The sequence below is a fragment of the Tetrao urogallus genome, assembly GCF_951394365.1.
Source record: "Tetrao urogallus genome assembly, chromosome: 15".
NCBI lineage: Eukaryota > Metazoa > Chordata > Aves > Galliformes > Phasianidae > Tetrao > Tetrao urogallus.
This window is the reverse complement of record NC_136828.1, coordinates 6,603,080-6,627,008: the sequence shown is the minus strand read 5'-3', so window position 1 is coordinate 6,627,008 and position 23,929 is coordinate 6,603,080. Positions and strand designations below refer to the sequence as shown.

General features: G+C 48.2%; 1 protein-coding gene across 1 annotated transcript in view; it reads right to left on the bottom strand.

Annotated features, from left to right (window-relative positions):
• SYT17 (synaptotagmin 17) overlaps positions 1-10,908 on the bottom strand; it is a gene marked incomplete at both ends in the record, with an annotated part of 28,879 nt that extends 17,971 nt beyond the window's left edge. Inside the window, 5 exons of the mRNA XM_079542896.1 lie at positions 1,501-2,120; positions 2,512-2,660; positions 7,207-7,355; positions 8,481-8,498; positions 10,894-10,908. Coding sequence (XP_079399022.1) covers positions 1,501-2,120; positions 2,512-2,660; positions 7,207-7,355; positions 8,481-8,498; positions 10,894-10,908 — 951 coding nt within the window. The remainder of the gene's footprint in view (positions 1-1,500; positions 2,121-2,511; positions 2,661-7,206; positions 7,356-8,480; positions 8,499-10,893) is intronic.
• Between the last annotated feature and the right edge of the window lie 13,021 nt (positions 10,909-23,929).

Below are 23,929 nucleotides of genomic sequence, written 5' to 3'. Positions count from 1 at the left end.
AGAAAAAAAGTAATGCGCATTTGTGAATACACATTTGGAAAAAAATGGCAGAGAGGGGACCCGAGGGATCTCTTGTTCTTGTTCATAGGGAAGACGAACATCTGCAATCCAGTTGCCCCCTCCTTCCCCACCAGGTTGTTACCAAGCAAAGCAGACCCCCACACAGGCAGCAGGAGCCTGCAGAGTTCACTTCTGCTCACCTTTTCAGAACTTTCCTTTTTGCATGAGAAACATTCTGGCTAGTCCTGTAACACTACTGCTTGTGCTCCAGCAAATGCAGCCATAAGGCATAAGGTGCTCTGCTGTGAGATGAAGCACAAAGCTCCTGCAATCGCTGGAGCCCAGAGCAGCACAGTGAGCGCACGCTGCCTGGCTGGGTTTCCTTTCCACAAGCACCTGAGGACAAGATCCCACTCCACATCACACTCTCAGACCCAAACATCACAGATAAGGTCAGCAATCTGTTGCTCATCTTGTGCAGCACTTCCAGCTATGCTTTTATGGACATAAATCAAAAGAACCACAAACCTTCTGAGTTCACACAGGCTTTTTGATTCAGCAAAGATAGCAAGACTTAGAAACTGTAATCTCACAGGTGGTGACAATCAGGTAGAGGCAATCACATTATGACAGCCTCCGGTGACGCTCCAGTCTTTAGCACAGACTGCTACAACGCCACCCATGCCCAGCTCTGGCTGCGCTTTGTGCAAGGCTGCTGCAGGTGGCACTGCCAGAAGCAGACCTGGCAGCACGCTGCAGGCCCTGATGGCAAAGCTCAGCCCTTCCCTCTGAGGAGCTCCTTTCCCAGTGCAGAGGAAGCAGTGCTATTGGGAGCCCTCTTGGCACAGGACCCCCTCTGCATCCTTCTGCCATCCCATTCAGGCCACACTGCTGGCCCAAAGCTGCGTGCATGCAACATGCCATTCACATCAGATATCATCTGTGGCAAGTTCAATTTCCTTCAGGGACATGACAGAAATAAAATTACCTTGCTATTTGTTGCTCTGGGATGGATTTTGTCTTCTATATGCTTTCTTTGCATCAGATCATTACTGAACTGGTGCCAGTGGTTCTCCAAAGCACAGTCATGTGAACAACCACAGGAGTGACCCAGAAGAGACAGTGTCACTGCAGTGTCTGGGAACAGAGGCAGGTCACTGCAGTGACAAGAAAGATCTTCCACAAAGTGCAGATTTCCAAAGCAGTTTTGATTTGCTCTCATTGGAGTTGACATAAATCTTTTGTCATTCCACCTCCCTTGACTATGAAAGAAGGCAGCTTCTCTACCCCACAGCAAAGCAGCTACGAGGCCAGCTATAGGCTCAACTTCATCTCAACCCAGCAGATGCTGTATTAACAAGATAACATCAACTAATAAAAAATAGTATTAAATGCTAACAAAGAAAGGAGGAAACACACACAGAAAAAAAACCCATAACCAAAACCAACAAACAAACACAGCAGGAAAAACTGTGGTAATAATGCGATCAATTCTGTTACCTGAGAACTAGGAACAAGGGATTTCCACCAGTGTCCGCCTTTCACAAGGTCTACATCACTCAAGGGCATTGACACTTTGCCAATGACACAGTGGCGTGAGAATTTGTCAAAATCCACTACAGTTAAAAGCAGAGTTCTTCTCTGGGCTTCTAAAAATGGGATTTCAAATGTGTACCTCTCTTCAAACACTGGGTTCTGAGTTTTGCGCTTAACTCCAGTCTGTTTGGAGTTCTTCTGGTCTGGAAGCAGGCAGATCTTCACATAGGGGTTGGAGTGAGCCATATCTTGCCTTGAGCCATCGTACGAAATGGGGGGAGGCAGATCCTTAGCCTCAATGACTCGCACTATCAGGTAATTGTGCAGCAGGTCGTACTGAGTGCTGAAGTGCAGCATGCCCAGCTGGTACTTGGATAAGATTTCCTCATCTGTCAAGGAGTCCATATCATCACTATTCGAGTCAAGAGAGTACAGTCTTGGTTCAAATTTTCTAAAATAGTCATCTGGACTATAGGTTTTCCGCAGGATAGTTGGCTGAACTATTTCTTTCTTGGCTCCTATTATTCCAAACTCAATAGGTTTAATGTCAATTAACGGAGAACTTGGCCTCCTCGTCTCTAAACCTAAAAAAGAAAAGTGCATAAATATGATTGTTAGAAACTCAACCTATTAGAGACCCAAGGCATCTCGTGGTTCTTTACATTTGGCTATTCTGTACCTGAGCAACGTGGAACCTTCCACCACTACACTGTAAAAAAAATTAATAGCACCCTTTGTTATGCTGCAGAGCAATCTCAGCTACGCTTCCCCCCCATCCATTTTCACCAGACATGTGCTTTAGCAAGAAGAACAAGGCTGGCCTCTTCCACCATGTTCCTGCAGAACGGGATAAGATTTTAATCAATGTACCTTCAGCTCGGACTTGATTACCTGTCTAAGAGATGAAAGAGCAGGCAATACACTCTGACTTTTTCCCCCACAAGAATTACATTAATGTTGGAAGGACGACCTTACTTGAAATCCGCCTGGTGAGGCTGTAAGTGGACCGTGATGTATCTGAAGACGACCGCCTTCTGTCAGGGGAAACATCCTGATGAGTGGGAGGCAGGTCACTGATTGTATTATCAGAGTCTCCATTTTTGTCCTCATTTTGGCTGCTTATCCTGTTATAATGAGAGACCTTTGGGTGATTCAACACAGTAGAAGGACTACATACAGAATAAAAATGTATTTGGATATTCTAATCTTGCGTGCACATCCCAGGATGCTGCAGGGTGTCTCCTTCACATCTACTTGGCAAGCAGAAGGCTGAGCAACTGACTTCATGCCTATGTAAAAAGGAGATTATCTTTCTGCCTGCCTTTCAAGAAGGAGTGCATCAGCACCAGAGCATAACACAGGCCACAAAGGCATGTGACTTGGACCTCAATCAGCAGCTGTATATTCGTTTTTGAGCAAATGAAAAAAAAAAAAGAAAACAAACAAAAACACCTCACAACACGAGCTTACTGCTGTAAATCCATTGGTGCTCTCTGGAAGTGGCCACCAGTAGGAAGGAGCCAGCATGGGAGACCATCATGCTCAGACATCCCAGTCCCACCAAACACCTCTCTCAGTAAAATATTACTTTGCAGACACAACGCCGAGGTTTCAAAACTCAATAAATCTATTGATATGCCTTTTTAAAGAACTGGCTGCTTTTTATCCACTCCTATAAAGCAGAGGTGACTTTCAAAAGACAGAAATGGTACTGCCCATGGGGTCTTGGTGGGGGCAGGGAGAGGACAGCAGAACCCAGTAATAGTGCCACTGAGAGCTGAAGCACCTCAAGAGGATTCAGTAGGAGACTGGGATCATAACAAAATCCTCACACAGTTCCCATTTCACCTTAGTTTTCCTCTCTAAGGTTAAAAGTCTCAACTTCTCACAGCTGCGAGGCACGCACCACTGCTGGGATCTCTCAGCTCTGGCTGGAAGGAGAGTGAGAACCACGCAGAGGGTACAGCCTCAACTGCAGCCTGAGAGCTGAGCCAGGGGTAGAAGTCTGCTGATGGAAACGAACGAAGCAATGGCACAGGACACTTAGGGCACCACGTTACGTGAATCCAGGAGACGGAGAGCTCAGGAAATCTCAGCAGATCACAAGGAAAGCGCCAGCGCAGAATGAGCAAAGCAAAGGGAATGCTGCTCCAGCCCAGCTCCCGAGTCACCCATCCCATGGCCATGGCCAGGCTGGGTACCAATGGAATACATTGAATCATTTGCTCTAGTAATCAGTGACTGAGCTAGAGAAACAAATGTTTGGGGAAATACAATTTTACAAAATAGAAAAGGCCCCCTGAATATAAGAGATTTAAACTAGAATTTCTTATCTAAATCCACAAAATTCACAGCAGGATTTATAGTGCATGCAAGCCTCACTAATCCAGTCATACAACTCACACAACTCATCCGCACTGAAAATAAACAAACAAAGAAGGAAATCCAAAAGTAAATAAATCAAAACCAAAACCTGTGTTAAAGAGGGCACACAGTACTTGCACAGCTCTGCAGCCCATTAGAGACAGTCCAAAGCCTGCAGTGTGACACAGTAGAAGCACAAACAGTTTTTTCATGCCTAAGTGCAGATCTGCACGATCATACGTAGCATTTGGATGTGTTCATGTCTGAGAAGCAAATGCACAAAACAAGAAAGCAGAGTGAAAAGGGAATCAGGAAGAGAGGCATTAAGGATGCTCTACAATGGGTAAACATAATAGTGAGTTAATAACATACAGATGACCTTTAGTAAGGAAATTGCTACTGAGCTACAATAATTTTTCCTCAAATAAACTTTGGCTCTGGCTGAAGCAGCTCTGTTTCTGCTTAATCAGAGCCTTTGGGAAGAGGAATCTCGTTCTGATTTCAATTTAATCTCACAAAACATGCACCATTTATCTCTGGGTTTTTATGAAGAATATTCCACAACAGGCAGTGCCAGCACACAGCCTTATTCCCAGCCCATCGCAGCACAGACTGGGATGCAATCACTCATCGTAAGATAAGCAGCAGCAGCTACCACGCATTCAGGTCAATGCAATTAGGTTCAGTTCAGTAAGGTTTTTTTTTCCAAGTTGCTACTGGAGGCTACTGTGAAAATTCAGAAAGTGAGGAAAATCAACAGCCTCTCAAGAAGTACTTAAACTTGCAGCCTTAAAGACCTCTACTGAATTTCCAGGACATCAGGTGTCTCACAGCTACCAAAGGGAAAACCTGCATGCAAAACACAAAGGACAGATCACTGAGACAGATCATCCTGTTGTTTGCTAGTGGGCAAACGAAGACCATAGCATCAATTTTTCTCTGGGGACTGGGTGGGGACATAGGGAAGGAGCAAACTGTGTGGCATTTGCTTCCTGGGTGCACGAAGAAATGGCAGCATTGAAAGACCTCAGCTGAAAATTTGGGCTTATTTTTAAAACGCTTTCAGGCTGCGAGCAGGGAATACAATAAATTGATTTGTTCCCAAACTTAATGCATGTATCTAAATGCAGAATATGGTGTTGTCACATTCATCTTCCATTTGAGGGGTTTCCACTGAATCTAAAAGCTTTCTCTTCAAAAAGAGAAATAAGGATGGTATTAATTAGCATACACAGATCTCTGAGCTGAGTATGTAAAAACATACCTATTAAACACATTACTCCAAGACCTATTTCCAACCCTAGACCTAACCCTAACTCAACATTGTTTCCTACCTTTCAGTAGGTAATTCCATAAAGGAACCCTCTCACTCAATGTCTTTCTCACCTCTGCTCTTTGTTCTCCTCACTCCATTCCTTTTGGGGCTCCCTGACCAGCTCCCAACAAGGTCACTCTCCTGGTGCCACGTTAGGCCCATCCCTGCCAAGCAGCAGGAGTCAGCAGAGCCCTACAATGCATGGAGAGTGGCTTCAGTCACCCCAAGGCAAGACACCTTCATGCTGCCACTCAAAGCCAAATTACTCATCCACAGAGTCCTCCCTAACGGCTCTGCCTGCCCTCCCAGGTGCCACCTGTGGGAACTCACCTTCTCCCACCAGCCCCTACCTGCCCCAAAGCTGGAAGGAATGGTGAAGATGTGGCACCAAAGGCACAGCCCTGAATGTGAGCCAGGCTGGGGGTCCTAGGGACCCTACTGGGCTGCATCACTGAGCACAACATGGCTGGGAGAAGAGTAGCATGAAGCACAACGTGGTTGGAAAAATGCCCAGCTCTTCTCTGAGAATGTGTTATCTTCTGTTTATCAACATTACCAAAATTAATCATCAAGGCTTTCAGATGGAGTGGAATTGGGGTAGAACAATACAGACTGGAGAGAGAGCATTTTACAAGTCGAAAGGTTTCTGTGTTCTCAGCCTGTGGCAAAGCCCAGCTCATCCACAAGATCATCACATCACAGTGCCCTAGAGCCAGGCAGGATGCAGCAGCCCATACCTGGCTGCAGGGCCAACCAGCTGCACATCACAGCCCTCTGCTCAGCATGGCAGTTCTGAGGTTCCCTCTCACAGCAAGGCTGCCTGCTTGCTCCCAGGTGCACAGTTGTTTCTGCAGCAATCTTTCTACGTCCAATACTGCTACCTCATCACTGCGTTCTCCTGTCTGCAATGCTTTCCTACTTAGCATTGATTTTGTTTCCATTTCACATTAATTGCAGGTGAGCCAACTTCTGGGCATATATCTGACTCTTAAACATGATCAGCATTCAAAAATCACTCTAACACATCTCAAATATTTCTACTTTTATTGCTTCGGTATTAATTACCATCCTATTCTACCACGATTCAAAAAAGTACATAGATGATGATTTAACCCATGATTTAAACATGGGTTTAACACAAATTTCATGCAGCAACAGCACACGGACCTTTTGGACCTAACAGAACAGCAGCAGGTACTCGCAGCAGTAGGTAACATTAGCTGAGCATCATAGTGCCACCAACATCACAGCATCATGGGATGTGCCAAATGGGCACCTCCTGTGCCACGGCTTTGAGCACAGAAGACAGCCCAACACAGCCATCATCAGCAATGCCTCCGCAGTCACCTCTCTGGTTCCCAGGAGAGAGTAAAAAAGGGAAGAGGTCACTGCCTGTCTTTGTACTAGATTTTTAAAGGGTGAAACCTGCTGCTGTCACTCTTGTTCTTTGCTGATTCGAGAGGAAGTCCTGAAAAGGACTAAGATGATGCAGGAGTTCAAGCCCTGCTAAATGAAACTCTGGATGGATTTCTCATCAGAACATGTACAAAGTACGCCTTTCACCTTCCTGGATTATAACAATCTTAATGCCAAGATAAGAAATTTTTCCAAAACAAATTCATCAGCATTTCAGCTTAGTGGAAAGTGCTCCAAAGGTCCGGTCTGTCTGTAGAGAAAATGGGACTTTGGATGAGAAGCGTCTTTAATGCTAAACCAACAAATTAGCTTCCATGCCAGCTTACAAGGTAATTTCTGATCTACCTACCAGAAGGTGCTTTACCAAGGCTCCCTACACTATCTGAGCTAACAGTGCTGCTGGTTCTCCTTACCACTGAGCCACCTACTTTCCCACCCTCACCGGGAGATCCTTCCTCCATGCATGGCATCCTCCAAACCCTGAGCCCCTCTCACCTTTTCATATCAATACTCCCATCGCAGCTGAACAGCCCTACTCTTCCATTAGTGCTGTGAAATTGTGCAGCTAAACTTACAGCCAGGCTGGAGTCTGAGCAGGAAAAGGTCCCAGGATTTCAACTTCATCTTCATTTGTTTGACAACAGCTACAGTCGAAACACTTCTGACAACAATTTCTACAAGTCCACCGGCACAGCAAGAGATCCGAGATTCTAGCGAGCAGACCCTGAAGCCATTGGAAACCAAAGTACAAGATTACAACCCATCAGTAGCTATTGAGAAATAACATTCAGCTGTACTCATGTGTTTCTGCAACAGCACATTAAGAACTGTGTTTATTCCATCTATACCAAAAAGACAAGTGCTGCACAGTTACCAGCCCAACTTCACTGATGCCATAACAAGGCAGGAGAATAAGCATTCACTGCAGGTACTTCTCCTCTGGTAGCAATGTATCATTATGTATGTTGGCAAGAGGGTGATTTACAAAACACTACTGCGTAACAACATGCTGGAGTAGAAACACGCTTATTCTTTCATGCACATCAACAAGCTGATGAGCAAACATACAATAGAAGGAGTGAAAACCAGAAGGTAAGTGAAAGCTCCAACTTAATTCTGCAAGGTCTATTTAATTTGAAAACCTTAACACAGCAACATGAACACTTTTCATCCCCATAGACATGTCAGCATGTAATACCCACATGATCCATTCACGTAAGGCATTACAGCACAAATTTGCCACTAAAACGGATTAGTGAACGCGTTCTGTCTGCATGCCTCCCTCTGCTAGGATGATTAACTTTGTGCACACCCAGCCCACTGCAGGGAGCACGATTGCCTGCACCAGAAAGCCCAAACTGAGCCACGTCCCATCCTGCAGCAAGCAGCCTGCTGGAGCATTGCTGGGAACATCATTGTCCCATGGCCACGAGACAGAGCTGAGAGAGCACAGCACATCCCCAGAGTTGAGCAGGAATCAAACCACTCTACAGCTGTATGTAAGCTTGGAAGGACCATAAGAAGCTGAAGACATAGAGCACACGAGCATTTCTCCACAGATATCCCACCAAATCACTTGGTACAAGGGTGCTATCACACCACACTGAGGGATTTTCTCTTAGAACACAGGTCTGCAGAGGAAGCCTCATGGGAACATCTGGTTTTGCTCCACTAAAACAGGTTTTCCACAAACAAACACTGGACATTTGGGGAAAAAAAAAATCATCAGCCTAGAATGCGGTGCGTTACTTATATCTAGGACATCAGTAAAGAGTCAGAAAATACGAGACAATCCCCTCAGGATGGAGCGAGGAGACAGAGCAGAGAGTGAATCATCAGATTAACTCACCTCATTTATTGGTTCCAACTGTCCTTTTAGACATCCAGGATGAAGCAAAAGAGAACAAAATGAAAGAGACAAAAACAGGTTAGCCATGCTCAAACAACTTCACATTTTCTGCCACGACATGTCCCGGCCTGGAACGAGCTGAAATTTCTGCAAAACAACCAATTCCCCATAGAGATGCCCTGGCCAGGTGCTGCCTGCTGCTCCCAGCCAGCTTGCTGAGGAGTGAAATCCCAACCCACCCCACAGCACAACAGTCCTGCTCCTTGCCCCTTGCTATGGGTACTATCTGTGGCCACTTTGCTTTCCTTATGGCTGTCTCCAATGGCAGCAGACAGCAAATCACATCCAAACACTGCAGTTGGGAAAGGTGTGTGTCCAGAATCTGCCCATATGAACAGAGCTCCAACACCAACCTGGCAAAAGCAGCATTCATAGCAAGAGCCACATCTCTTTCAGCCTCTCCCTGTTCCTGACTCAGAGGTTAAAAGCACAGAGCTGAGTGCCCCAAGCCTGCAGCATGCACCCAGTTCAGACATTTGCACTGCAGCCCTTCCTGAAGGTGCAGAAAGTATATAGCAAAGGGAGAAATGACAGCAAGACGCTCTTCAAGTCACACAGCCCACCTTGCAACACTCTACACACCTTTCTTCATTTGTAACCACACAGTTAGCAGCATTCCAGGTGCCTGGTGAAATGCTCTTCTTACCCTGCTAATGACTAATTGAGTGTCCCAATTGTCCCAGCTGTCCTTCTGAAAGGGGGTCCGTAAGACAGAAACAATAAAAAGCCTCTTCCTTGCCTTCCATCTGCATAAATCAGTTTCTGTCTTTACGTTCATGGACAACCTTCTACAACCTTCTACAAAGAAGCCATGATTTAGCAGTGGAATTTTGTTCCAAAAATACTCCTATGAGCTGTGTTTTACTCCATCTGAACTTCTCCAGAACCAGCACTTGGTGAGAAGACCATGGCTCATTTACAACAGAAATTAAGAGGCTGAAAATGCTGCAGTGCAATGTGACGAGACGGTGATTGGATACCCATGGACCAACTGGTTAAGGAGATCCTGAGAGGTTTCATGGGGCTTTATCATTCCTGATTAATGCAAAGTTGCAGTCAAAGTGACAACGGTTCAGCGAAGCTGCTGTGAGGATATTTAAATTGCTCTAAAAATAATGCACTGAATTTGTGCCATGCACTCAAATGCTGCAGCACATGCTGGGTAAAAGAAGTGGCACTTCTGAGTGGCTGCAGGAATATGGGGACAGCTTGGGGCACACAGCCACGAATGGCACAGCCATGGGCTATGGGAGAGCACTGCCATGTGCCAGCGAGCAGAGCAGCACGAGGGCTGCACAGAGCTCAACAGCAATGCTGCTATCACCCAGAACGCTCTGCCGGGGGGGTTCAGCAATAACAAGGGCTGAGTGTTACAGAACAGGCAAACAAGTCACCAGTGCCACCGAGAATATAAAAGCAGGAACCCATGAAAGGAAAGCAAACAGGAGCAGCTGTGCGCATCCACCTGGCTCACAGAGGTGGAAGTGGGCGCTGGGAGGAGCAGAGGTTTGCAGAACGGTGCAACGGGCAGTGAGGACTCCCAGCCAGGCACCCCTATTGTCCCCGGTATCCCTGTGCCTTGCCCCCAATGCCCAGCAATCTCATTCTGCCCCACTCTGCAGCGCCTCAGCGCCGAAACCACGTCCCCGGGGACAGCGATGTGCCCCCGCCGGCACCGGCTGAATCCGCGCGGGGCAGCCGCGGCCCCGTCGCACATCCCGGCACGCGGGGCTCTGCGCACGGCGGCCCCCAGCCCGCCCCGTCGGGAGCCGCGCTCACCCGGAGCCCCCGCCGCAGCCCCGGGCCGGGGGAAACCCGGAGGACGGGGGGGGGAGAGCGGGTACGGACGGCGCTGAGAGCGGGGGCTCCCGTAGAGCTCCCGGACGCCTCGTCCAGCTAGAGGCGTTCTGCTCGTTTTTATTTGAAAATTGGGCTGCAGCCTACAGAGCTAGAAAAACAAGCAGCTGGAAACCGCAGAGCCGGAGAGAAAAGCCCTGGGGATTTTAAAATAACCCAAAATGAATTCGGCCCCGCACTGCCGGGGGTTCCCATCCATCACGCCGACGGCTCGGGCCGCCCGCAGCCGAGGATGCGCCCAGGCCGGAGGGGCCGCTGAGGTCACCGCCATCCCGGGCTGCCCGGGGCTCGGCAGTCGCGTTTCACCCGCGGCAAGAAGTCCCCGTGCGGGCACGGCCCGCGTTCGCCCGCCCCCCGCCACAGAAGTTACCCCGAAGTTCCGCGCCCAAACCGCGCAGGGCAGCGCCGCCCGCCCGGCTCCGCGCAGCGCCCCGAATCGCCCCCGAACCCCGGCGGGACGCTCTGCCATCCCGCAGCGGCGCCGCTCCGCACCCACCTGGATGTACGCCATCTTCCGCGGGGCTCCGCCGTGCCCGCGGCCGCTGCGCCGCGCTACACCCCGCGGCTCGGCACGGCACGGCACCGCCCCGGGCGGGGAAAGAAGAAAGGGGAGGGAGAGGAGGGGAGGGGGCGGCTCGCGGCGAGGCCGGGGGCGCCGTCAGGGCGAGGGGAGCCGCCGCGCCCCGCACCCGCCGGCACCGGCGGCGCCCGCCGGGGCTCGTCGGGAGCCCGGACCGCTGGGGGCCGCGGAGGCTGCGAGCGGCGGGCGCTGCCCGGTCCGGGCGCGGTGCAACAGGTCCGCTGCAGCGCGGGCGAACACTGACCTCCAGAGGGCCCGGCGCGGAAATTCAGCGGCGGAACCCCTCGCCGGTACCCGGGGAGAGGCACGGCTCGGCGCCGCCAGGAGGGGGTGGTGGAAGCGCGTCGGTACGGAGCCGGGCCGGGGCGGGCTCGCCGGGCAAAGCGGCTTTTGTACCTGAGCCGCCTCTGGGCAGCTCGCTGTGAGAGGAGGCTACGAACACACCTGAGTTGTGCGTGTTTCAGGAGCTTACCACGGGGATAAGACGTGTGCAACGTACAGAGATAAAGCGCATCCTTGTGTCTTCCCGGGTGATGAGGAACGAGCTGGTGGCACGGAACTCTGAGCACCACGCACCTGGGTTCTATGCCCTGCATGCTGAGTGATGGGACCAGAAATGGGACCTGGGATGAGACGAGTGATTGAATTAGTCCCAGCAATGGGACCCAATGATGGGGACCAGTGGTGGCCCTCCTGGACAGACCCGGCTGAGCGGTGCTTTGACCTGGGCAGTATTTCAAGGGCACTCCAGAGGGAAGACAGCCTGTTCTGAGACCAAACTTCTGCAAAAGGAGAGCTCAGGAAAGGTGCAGGTTTGAGGCTATTGAGCGCCATTTCGGTACCACAGGCTGCAGCTCCTTTCTGCACTGCTGTAAGTGAAGGCTCTGCCTGCTGCCTGTGGGAAGCTCCATGGCTGCCTCCCAACACCTGGGCACAGCCGCAGCTCCAACTGGTGGAGCTTTGATGTCTTGGGGAGAGGTGAGCTCATGTCCCGCTGGAGCTGGGAGGCTCTCTGGTCACTGAGCACATGTATGGCCCAGATGAGTTCTCACTGGATTCAATGGAAACCTCCTGCTGATTGCCGTGGGAAGAGCCTTATCCCCAGTTAAGAAAAAACATTCTCGTTTTCCCCAGGGAGAGCAGCTCCCACTTCAGAAGAACAACCACTGCAGCGGAGATAAGCAAGGCAAAATCTGTAACGCTTTGTTTCAGGCAGTTTTGAACATGATTAAACCATGGCACAAGCTGTTTGTCAATTTTTGCTTTTGAATTCTTTTGAATTCCGCAGCCTCTTTCTGAGTGCCAGCATTCCAAATGTCAGCCCTTACCCTGAATATCGTTGCTCTTTTCATCCTGACTCACCACCGCCCTAATGCAGCTCGCAGGAAGCCAACACATGGCTGTTGTTCACATTGCAACATAACAGAGAGGGGCTCAAACTTTAACACAGATTTTTGACTGGTTAAAGCTATAGTGCCGTGAGTCACACCTGTGACAGGCTTCACTATATGAATATATGAGCATGGGCGTTTGTTCATACTCTTAGAAATGCTCAGGAGAGGAAAAGCTGGTGCTGTGTCCATCCTCTGTCACTGTGGCATACCACGCTCAGTGCTCCTCTTCCTTCCAAGGCAGAAGGCCCTTTGGCTGGGCGTGTGAGCATCGTAAACCCAAAAGGAGAGCGGCAGAATGAAGTTGATGTGAGGTTTAAGCAGCACTGTTGGCTGCTGCAGGGATTGACCTCAGCCCCATTAGCAGCAGCCCGTAGCACAGAGCGTCAGGCAGCTGTGCCCCACGGCACACTCATACATATACATGCACTCTGGCACTGGTACTCTGCTGCATGAAGGCTTTCAGATTACATTCTCTCAGCAAACGCACTCACTGGGCAAATACAGCTCCAACCCAAAGGATATGATGGATTCAAACCAGCAGACAGGTGGTTATTGTAAAATCTAATTTCAGATCTGCATATGGCTGATGCTCTGATTAAGCTCTGCTTCTCCAGCAGTCGGAATAAACAGCCCCATTTGACATGATGACAACATAACCTTTGGATGTCCTCTGCTGTGCGCCCTGTGTCTGATAAGACACATTCCATGCTTCCCACATGCAGTGGCTGCGATGCAGATGGCGAGGCATACAAATGCAGCATTTCAACACTGAAAACAATGTAATTAACACTGTGATTGCAGGATATGCCTTTTATTATAGATTTCTCTTCTAACGTGTACTAATACATATTGGGTTTAGCATTAGCTATATATCCTGAGGAGGCAATTGAATCACTTCAACCAGCTCAGCAAGCAGCAAAATCTCCTTCCAGTACAGCAAATCAGTTCTGCAGCTCCTGTGACAAACTGAAATCAGGGCTGATGGCATTCCAAGTGCCCTGTGTGCTCCTATCCACCCAACTGGGCAGAGACACCGGGCTGCTTCATGCCATTAAGTTAGCAGAGAAGAGCATCGCTGACAAAGCAGAGGAAGGAAAGGAAGGAAGTCTGATGGCTGCTTCAAAGGATTTTCATTTGAATCCTTCCAAAGCAATTGACATTGCTTTCTGCTGCAAGGGGAAAGTGAGGAGAAAGTGTTGGTGGTAGACAAGATGCAATGTCTTTGCTGTTCCTGTGGCAAGTTCTTACCACCCCTAGAGGAGCCCTAGGTGCCATGCCAGATCCCACCCTCCCTAAAACAAGCCCCTTATCTCCAGATGTGTGTATGAATGGCAAGCTGTGGTGGCTTCTGCTTCCCACCACTGTTGGCAGCCCACAGAAGCCCCAACACATGACTGCAGGAAGAGCTCTGTTTCCCCTCAGCATCATACCTCCCAAGGTAGCTGAAATCCACTCCCTGTCCCCCCACCTGCAGCTCCTGGTGCTGCCATGCACTCGCAGAACTCCATAGGTTTCCTTCGCAAGCAGCCTCTGCTGATTCTGCATTTCTGCAGCACAGCCGGGTCGTTACCCAGCCACCTGGCAGCTCCCTAAGTGGCAATAATGGCAAAAGCAAATTTCTTCTTATGTCTCCAGACAAAGTGGCTGAATTTGATCTGCAGTGCTCAGATCCTCCCTGCCTCACGTAATTTGTAATGTCCTTGCTTATGCCATGGAAGTTACAGCCACTCTCCTGCACCACACATTTTCTCATTTGCCTTTAACTAAAATACACCCTGGCAGGGAACCGAATGACGCAGCATAATCTCCTCGAGCTATTTCTATAGTAAAAAGAGATTAAAAAAACACAGCCAAAGGGCACACAGCCTCTGAGGGAGCAGCAGCACGTACTGTTTGATCCAGCCCTCAAATCTGAGCTCCCGCTTACGTGAAGCTGTCACCGCTGCGTTCAGTCCTGTTTGGTCCCAACACGCTGACCACGTGCAGAAACACCCCCTGTAGCTTCTGCAGTATTTGTTTGCTACTGCTGTAGTCATCGGGCTCACGTCAAGTGCAATCAGCCGGCAGCACGGAGGGCAGACAGCCTAAGTCGCAGTGCCATTGGGACGCTGGGGCTGTGTCTTTCAGCCATGGGCACGGCGCTGCCCGTGGGATCGCTGCTGCTCGCACAGCCCGGCCCTTAGGAAGGCAGAGCGCTGCTGGGACTCTTCTGCTCTGGAAGCTGTTCCTCGTGGTTAGGCCAAAACAGCTTGGAAACGGTGCACGAAAAAAGCCTGGGGTATTTTCAGAATTCTGAGGAGGGAAGTGTTGTATTTAAAGGAAGTTTGGTTATGCAGTCACTGCTGCAATTCATTCTGTTTACAATGGGCTCACCCAAGCCATTCGGCTGCTGGAGTTCTTCTCCAGGCTCACATTTCTGTTTGCAGACAAAGGACCGTGCTATTTTTGTAATATAAGTCCTTAGAGAGAGAATATCTCACAGTCCTTTCTGAAGCAAATTCCTAAGAAAGCAAGCTCTGTTTTTACAGAAGAATTCTAAATCATGTTTGTTTAACCCTCATGGTGGAGCACTGAGCACCAGCAGCCCTCTGAGGCAGCGCAGCATCCCCAGGCTGTGTGCAGACAGGACACGGCACAGCCCTGTGTGGAGCTGAGCACAGCCAGACCCAGCCCTGTGCAGTGACACAGCTCCACAAATAAAAAATACCTGTGGTAACTCCAGCCTTCAAAGTGAGACAAGATCTTCCACAAGGGTCAGGGGATGTAATTTTATGAAATGAGGCAAACTCAGCCTCATAGCTCAAGGCCATGCACTCAAGGCCATCTCTCTGGGACTCAAAGTTAAAACTGTAAGACAAGTCCTGAGACGCTGGTACACTACGGACTCGAGGAGGAATTATTTTGGAACAGTTTCATCCCCTCTAACTTTGTCAAATAACTGCTTCACACCTTCACTGATTCACAGTAATAAGTCTCATCTTAAAATGTTTCTTTCGTATTCATACGAGCAAATTGGCATCTGCTGCTTTCTCCTTTCCAGCCTAGGGATGTAAGTTAGCACAGAAACAGATGTAATCCAACACGGTTTCTTCAACTCAATCAGCAAGGCTTCCATCAGAGCCCTGGGGCATCACAGCTGTAAAATGTAGCAAAAGTCATCCCAAAGCACTTAAACAGGGCTGCTAAGAGAAAAGCTTTTAAAATGTGAAGCAAATGACCAAAACAGGAGGGGAGAGATTGCTTAAGGGCTTCACAAAATCAACAGCAATGAAACCAGCTTCTGAGCCGTGAAGGAAGAGTTACAGAGATGGTTGATGATCGCTGACTTGCAAATACCAAATCATCATCTGCACAAATGTGCATGTGTCCATTCCACATTTCAACAGGTTCAAAGGGCAGGATGGATTTTACTGCAAAAGTCTCTTTTTACCATCATGCCATCACACCAGCAGAGACCACTCTGTGAGGTTTCCCCATCTCATTAAGCAAATGTGCAAATACGGTATCACACAATAGACCTAAACCTGGTGGGCCCATGCTTTGAAGGCAAATCTGTCTTCATCATCAGATGAGCCAACTTCATGTGCAAAAGTCTGCAGGAGCTGCTAAAACCCAGGTGGGGAAATTCATCCTTGCTGTTGGGGTCTGAGCATAGACCAGTGTTTGTATGGCGCAAACAGCAGCAGTTACATGGTGTACTGGAGATCAATGCAGCGGATTCCAAGAAGGGAGGCAAAACAGCATTACCTCACTCTGGATTTCCCCAGTGGGAGAAGCAGAGCGGCTGCAGGCAGTGCACGGTCACCATCCTGCCCCCGCTCCTCCGAGATGCCATTGAAGGTTATGAAAATACCATGCTGGAAGAAGGGAGCTGTTTCTCTGCTGCCCCCCCTGCAGGTCCCAACCCATCACGGGGGTGGGAAATCTGCTGAGAACAAGCTCTGGCCACTCTCAAGGAGGAAACGTGCCAGAGCAGCCGGGACACACATGCTGCCATACGCACAGAGCCTGCTTTCAGTCAGAGCAGTTCTATCCGCCCACAGTTACTCTCTGCCATCTGCACGCTCCCAGCATAGCACTGCTTGCTGCCCGTGTGTGTGCTGACACCAGAGCAGTCCCTCAGCTCGCGCAAGGGTAGGAAGCAGAGAAAGCCCAGGGCAACTCCATTTGCTAACCACCGAGAGCAAGAGGTTTTGTTCAAATAAAATAGCTCTTTGCTTGTACGTACTGAGCACAAGTAGATATTCCAGCCGTGATCCAACAAATACTCAAACTGTGGGGCTCCCAGAGCTGTTTGATGTGAAAACCTTGTTTTAAATACTGTCACTGGCCAAAAAGAACCTGCTGTTGGTGCAGCCCTTCCCCAGACGTTGGGGAACACATCCCCCCACCGCCAGGCTGGGAGCAGCACCCGCACCAGGACACACTGCAAAGCAGAGCGCAGAGCTCACATCAGGACCTTCCTCCTCAGAAGACCAAACCCTGACACGCTGTGCAAAGAGGTTTGTGCCAATCCCAGCCAGCTCTCAGCAAGGCTGCCACATCTTCCAGCAAAGCAGACCTTTCTGCTGGCAGTCCTGAGCTGCCGTGGCTGCAGAGCTGCCCCTGCCTCCTCCTGCCCTGCTCTTTATTTCCCATCTGCCCCCCAGCCCTTCTACATGGGTGATTCTGTTGTCACTCCAAGTTGGATACTAATTTCATCCCACAGCATCTCATTTTAATAAGCCCTTAATTGCCTCTTAACAAAGGGATCGTTTTGGAAGACTTTAACGATCTTTCTTGAAGAATTATTTGAGCGTTGAAAGCCCATTATGTGCCCCGTGCCCCCTGTAAACACGCTGCGGGTTTTCGAGAACAGCTTAGAGCGCTGTTATTCGCACAAGCAAAGAGATAAAAAGAAAAAACTCAGCATCATCCGTTGGCAGATACAAGAGCTCTGCCTGAGACTCGCTTTGTTCCTAAATGAGTTAAGCTCCTGCAGGATTTGAAAACTGACTGTACGCGATTTGCCAAATCCTCACCAAGAACTGCTGCCTTCTCACAGCAGATGTTACAGCTAAGGCCAATCCACTTTAATTGGTCACCCCCTACAAGGGCGGCACTGAGAAGACACAGAGACCAACACTGTCAGCACCAGGCTGTACTGCGTAGTGCCATGCCTCCCAGTGCCTTAACCAGAGTTTGCCCACATGCTCACAGCGCTCTGGAAAAGACCACACTGACACAAAAGCAGGGGCTCATAGGCTTCCTGGAGCCTTCTGATGGTGCTGCGTTTCCCTCAACTCCCCTCCGCTTCATTTTTTTTTAACATTTGGCCCTTTTCATTGGCTCTGGCAGGGCCCGGAGGGTTGGTGAGCTCTGACAGCTTCTGGGAAAGCACCTTAAACCCTGAACAGAAACACTTTTTGGAGAAGTGCCCGTGATTCAGAATCCTTATGATGAGCGAATTTTTCCTTTTTCAATCACACTTAAACGAGCCTCCAGCAATACGAGACAAAGCAAGCCGTTCCAAGGGCACACTGACACACTCCCTACCGCCACCACCAGCAGCAGCCCGCTCGCCCCAAGCACAGCGCAGTGCCCTGGGACTCGCTGCCCGCAGCAGCCGGGCCGGCACAGCCCACAGATCCCAAGCGAGGCTCTGTAACGCGCCTCTGCTGCCTCGCTGCCCCACTGCAGGCCCGCAGGCAGTTTCCAAGAAGCCCAGTGGTATCCCTGAGCGCGCCGCACAGCACAGAGCCGCACACAGCACAGGGATGAGTCACTTCCTCTGCAGCTCTGCTCCCGCACGGCTCACACAAAGCGCGGCCGCTGCCTCTGTGCCAGCAGGAACCAGGAAACGCCGCAGCACTGCTCAGCGAGCGTGAGCCTGGCTGGAGGGCCTGCATTTCCAGTGGTGCTCGGCTTTTAAAATCAGTTATCCCACAATGTCACCATCTTCTCAACTCCTTACCTCCCATCTCTTTTATTATGGTGTGAACTCTTTGGAGGAGGGAGAGAAACCTGTAGAAGACCGTTACTACCGTGACAACTCTTCCAAGCCCTGATCACGCCCAGCCCAAGCCACAGAACCGACTGTTCTGTATATAGCTTTGGTCCTGGTTTTAGGGGGAAAAAACACCCAGGAGTTTCAAGAAATGCAGACCTGTAACTTGAGTACACAGAAATTTTCCAATGCTCTGAATCAGCATTGCTATCCTGTAAATGGAAAAAAATAAGGCTTCCTTAATGCAGAAAACTTCCATGCAATGACATTTGATACATATGCATTTGTAACAACCTTTTGGAGTTTGGCACGTACATCATTATTTGAGTACTAACAGACTGTCGTGCAGATACAGAGCATATGTTATCTATAGCTCTATTGCTGATTTAATAGCATGACACTGATTATCTTGTAAAGCAGTTGCAAATATGCCAGCTCTTGGCTACAGCTTTAAAATAGGGCCCCGTAGACACACACAGGAGCAGAAGCAGCCTATCAGCCACACCGTGCCTTTGAGAAGTGCAAGGTGGTGACACATGGTAAAGGCAGCTCTGCCTACAGGCAGCCCCACAGCCTGCTGACTTCAGGGTGCCGAGCTACCCAGACCCACAAGGAGAGCACCAGTGAGCACCAAAGTGAGCCCACACACCCACAGGGCATGTGCTCCTTGACCCTGTGTCAATGGCCACCTCCTCAGTGTGATCAGCACAGTGCAAGCGGGACTGGCTGCTTTCCTGCCAGCTCCCCCAGTTAGTTATTATCAGTCAGAATTGCACTTACCTCGGGGAAAATGGAACAGACAGATATCTGAAGAGTTGACACGGGAAATAAAGCAGCCTTGTAAAGCATGTTTATCCTACCTGAACTCCTTTGCAGCTCTGTGAAAATCATATGCACGCACAAGAGTCCTTCCCCTCCAGGCAGCTTTAACTTGCATTAGCAGTACTTAATCAGCAGTTCACGACTGACCTTGGCTGCGTTACAAGGAAGGTATTTGCACAGGAGTGGAAAGATTTTAAACAATTTATCCAGTGAGTTGGATGCAAACAGTTTTTCCTTTGAACACCACACATGCAAGTCCTTAGGCCAGCTCTTGGTTAATAACAGATTTATCAGGAAAAGAAACTCCTGTGTTTCTTTGATGATTTTCTGCTTAATGGAAACTCAGGGTTCAAGCAGAGAAATACTGCAGAGAAGCGAGTTGTTATTGCTTCCAAAGGAAAACATTCACATGAGATCATTTTTATTAAAGAGGAAAGATCTAAATGTACTTCCCCAGCACTGAGTTGGGTGGCTGAGTGTTGACAGTAAAAATTGTCAGTTTTTAAATCTTTACAAATGAGACGCCCACAATCTGGACATTCTCAGAAAACTCTACAATTCTTGCTGCCCCTCCTAGAGAAGCTATTGTCTGCAAGGCAGGAGGCAGGCACACAAAGATCTGCAGACCTGTGTACTTTCAGCACAGCTTTAATTTAATGATTAAAAAAGTGGAGATCTTGCTGCTATTTCATTTTTTAATAGGGAGCATCGGCACAAACTACAAATACGTAATTTTGACATCTTACCTAAGAGCAGCAGAGGACAGGTAACTTGCTGGTCCATTCACACAGTTCCTGCTGGCTTCAGTGCAAGTTTTTCCATATTTAATGAAGTGCAACTTGCAAGCTTTGGAACTGAAAGGCTCTGAGGGATGCGGTTAAATGAAGTCCTAGCTCATCATTAAGCACCAGGAAAAGCAGATTTTGTGCAGCAACCTGAAATGGGAACCAGGGAAACAAGAACCACTGCCTCCCTACCCTCAGAGCAACATAACCACAAACCCAACGTGGTCCATGTCAGAGCTCCACACCACCACTGTTCGTGCCAGTCACACTCAGCACTCCTGGCTCCCTTCCCGTATCTCTGCACACTCCAAGGCGTGGATTTCCTGGTTCAACACAGCTTTGCTGCTGCAGTAGTCTCCTCCTAAAGAGCACATAAACCTTCACAGAAACCTTTATGGTTGCAGGCTGCTTTTACTAAACAACAAAAGAACAATCACAAGAAGGGATTTAAATCACGAGGCACAGATGCATTACAACAGCTGTTTATTACTACAGTGAAATATTAAAATAAGAACACCAACTTCATGGAAACAACAAAAGTGCAATTGTAATTTGGTATTAAATAGGAAAAGAATGCCTTAAAATGGACATTTTGAGCCTATTAACACTTTTTGGAAAAAAAAAAATAGCAGCTGAACACTTTAATCTTTGGTCTAATTATTAACCAGCAAAAAATAGTTGTACCAAAAACATCCATTGCAGACAGACATGTAAAGTTTACATACTCTGTATATTCAAATTAAAAGAGGAGGAATGTTTCTGAAACATTTAGTCAGATAAGAAATGATGCCCTTGCAAAATACATAGGATTTGTCAATACAAAAAGAAGTCACACATATGCATTCTGGTAAATAAACTTATTCTTTTACAAATGCAACTTTTCAGTGTTCATAAAAACGATTTCGTTTGCACAAAACCTCTGTAAAATTAGCTTGCAGATAAAGAGAACCAAGAGCCCACATCAGTGCTAAGTCACATGCTCTTTCTTCTGCATTTTCATTTCAGCTTACACACACACAGAGGATGCCGCGCTGAACTTACAGCACAGTCCTGACCTTAATGCACAGCACATACATGCTGAGAACACTGCTGTGTGACTGCAGCACTGCTTGCTGGGAGGAGGGATTCCTGCAGCTCAGTTCCATGCGCTCCTCCTTGCAGACAGGGCTCTGCGAGAGCACCAAGGCACTGCAGCCACTGCTACTGCTGTTGTGGTTCTAACAGAACCCAACTGCCATCAGCTCCTTCTGCCAATCGTATTCATGAATGTCTGACCTACATTAAATAAAGAAAATATACTTAATGTCTCAGGTGCATAACAGAGCTGCAAGTTGGTCCCCCAGCATGCACGTGGTGCTTTGGGAAAGCTTTCCCAAACCAAGGCTAAAGCAAATATCTTCTGCCACCAGTCATCATAAACTCAAAATTCCTCGCTGAGCAAGAACTTACACTGAGTATCAGCCTATGTGGCTTATTAAAGTGAGTTTTTGCCTAACTGTTCATCCGAGATGGATTCAACCTATTTGGAAATACAGCCAAAACAACACTCAGTTAAATTGCTTTTCCCTTGCTCCAGGTCTGCCTCACTTTCAGATCTCCTCCAGCCTCATCCTCACCTTCAGCTCAGTGCATCTTCATTGACAGCTTGCCACCATTCTCACTCATCCCTCAGCCCAACTTCCATCACCTAAACCACTCCTACTCTCTACCATCTCCCATTGTCAAGAATTGCCTGAACGCAACCATCTTTTCCTTCACCTACACTTCCACAACAAAGTTCTCACCCTTACAGCCTTCCACCAGTACAGGACACACACCAAGCATGCATCCCTCTCACAGAAGGAATTACTTTTCTGAGAGAGGGATGCACAGTGATGAGAACAAACCATCAGCCAGCTGGAGTGGCTGTGATGCCAGAATAAAGAGCTGGAGTGTTTCTGTTGGGTGTGCAGGCAGCCACAATGCCCTGGATTGCTCATCCAGTCCTTGAAGATCCAATGGTGTTGACCACAGCCCTGCAGTCATTTCAAACACCAAATAATACAAGTCTGCAAAAATAGTACATATGGTCTGCTACAAAAAGACAACCAAGGTAGCTTACTTAGCCTTAAATACCATGTGCAAAGAACATTTGATCAATACTACCTTCAAATACACTGGTTTTATTTGTAGAAAGAAGCACGGTGCTTCAAATATAAAAAAAACCCAACTTGCGGGTATGACCTTGTCTATAATTACCTGAAAATAAGACTGCAAGAGCAGTTAAAAAAATAGAGACAGAAGCAGGCAAACATCTGCCTGGGGAGTGTTTCCATTTAGAAAAATAGATTTGTATAAAGCTTTGTAGATCTTACAAATGTTTTGTGCTTTGTTGCATAGAGCTGTGAATAAGGCACACCAGTATGTACATCAGGGAGGAGTGTCTCAGTAATTTCAAGTCATCCTGAAGCATCCCAGGGGTTACCTTTCATAATTTATAATCCATTTCAGAGTGCTCACCTAGGAGTGATGGTAGCAGAGTGGTGGTAATGAAGCACACGTTCAACTTCCTGAGCATCAGTAATTCAGTAACTCAATATTTTAACTTAAAGGTTTGGAATTCTACATTTGCTGACACCCTGGGAGACATGAGGGTCCCATACCGGCTGCAGTACAGCTCTACACGCCATCCCAGAGACACAGACACCAGGCAGAGGCTGACAGCCCGAGCACTCCTTCAAGCTGAACCTCACAACCAAGACAAGGGAGAAGCACAACAAACAGCTCAGTGCTGCCTGTTCAACCCTGTGAGAACTCTGGGAAGTATTCTCACGCACTCTTTCCATAAGGAAGGGAAATTACCTCGCTGATGCTTACGTTTACAATACATCAGAAGCCACAGCTGCTTCGCCGTACCATGAATAAGTGCTAAACCATTTTTGAGTACCCTGAAATATTTTACTTCCTCCTCCCCACAGTAAGATAACAATTTGCTCACACTAGAAAAATCCCATCAGGTCATTTGGTCAAAACAGTGCCACAAGCAGACAGATGGTGGCAGCCCCAAAAGCCACCAAACTGCTCCTGGAAAGCACAGGGGCGCAGCAGGCAGAACACATCAGTGAGATGCGGACTGGTTGAAGCCTGGTTCCAAACCTAACAGGAAGTTTGTGTTGTTGTTGTCCTCGTGTCAGAGCATGTTCTGAGAAAATCATATGCAACATATCTCAAGAACAAGAACCCAGAGTATTTCTGTAAAAAGAAGGTTTTCCTGAGGATGACTCAAACATCACCCCTTTAATAAAATACTAATGCCTTCTCCACAGTGAGTATTTAGTGCAGCCAATTACCCTAAAATTAAGGCCTTTGTGAAAATAAAGTGCTATTTGTTTCTTTTTCTCAGTATTTCAATCCTTCAGCATAACCTTCATTTAAAACAGAAATGCACAAGTAGATTCTTCATGCTATCATCAGAAGTTTCACTTCTCCCCCTAGTTCTGCTTTAAGATGCTTATTACATTTCCATTCAGCACGATGTTTTACATTACACAGGAAATTTAAAGCATGTCACTGAGCATTTCAGACTGCGACCAATACCTATGCTCAAATGCTCATCTCATTTTAAGAGCACCTCGGCACAGTAAGAGGTTTTGTTTGTGCTCACCGGATTTTTAAATCCCAAATGGATTTTGTACCCTAAAAATCACATCTCAGAAAAGGTCAGTTTTGCCACTAGGGCAAGTTAAGATAGATTTCCAGAACTGTCAGTTTGAACCGACCAAAAGTAACGCTTTCCTACCAAGGCACTTCCCCAGAAATTCTGTAATCCTCCTACGAACAACCCACCACGACGACATTAAAAATAAAAGCTATCACCATTTCCTTAAGTCTCAGCCTTCGGTTTCCCAGTTTTCTCAGGTTCGGGGATAAAACCACAGAACATCCCAGCGGGTCCCACCGCGGGCAGCCGGGCGCACGGCGATCCC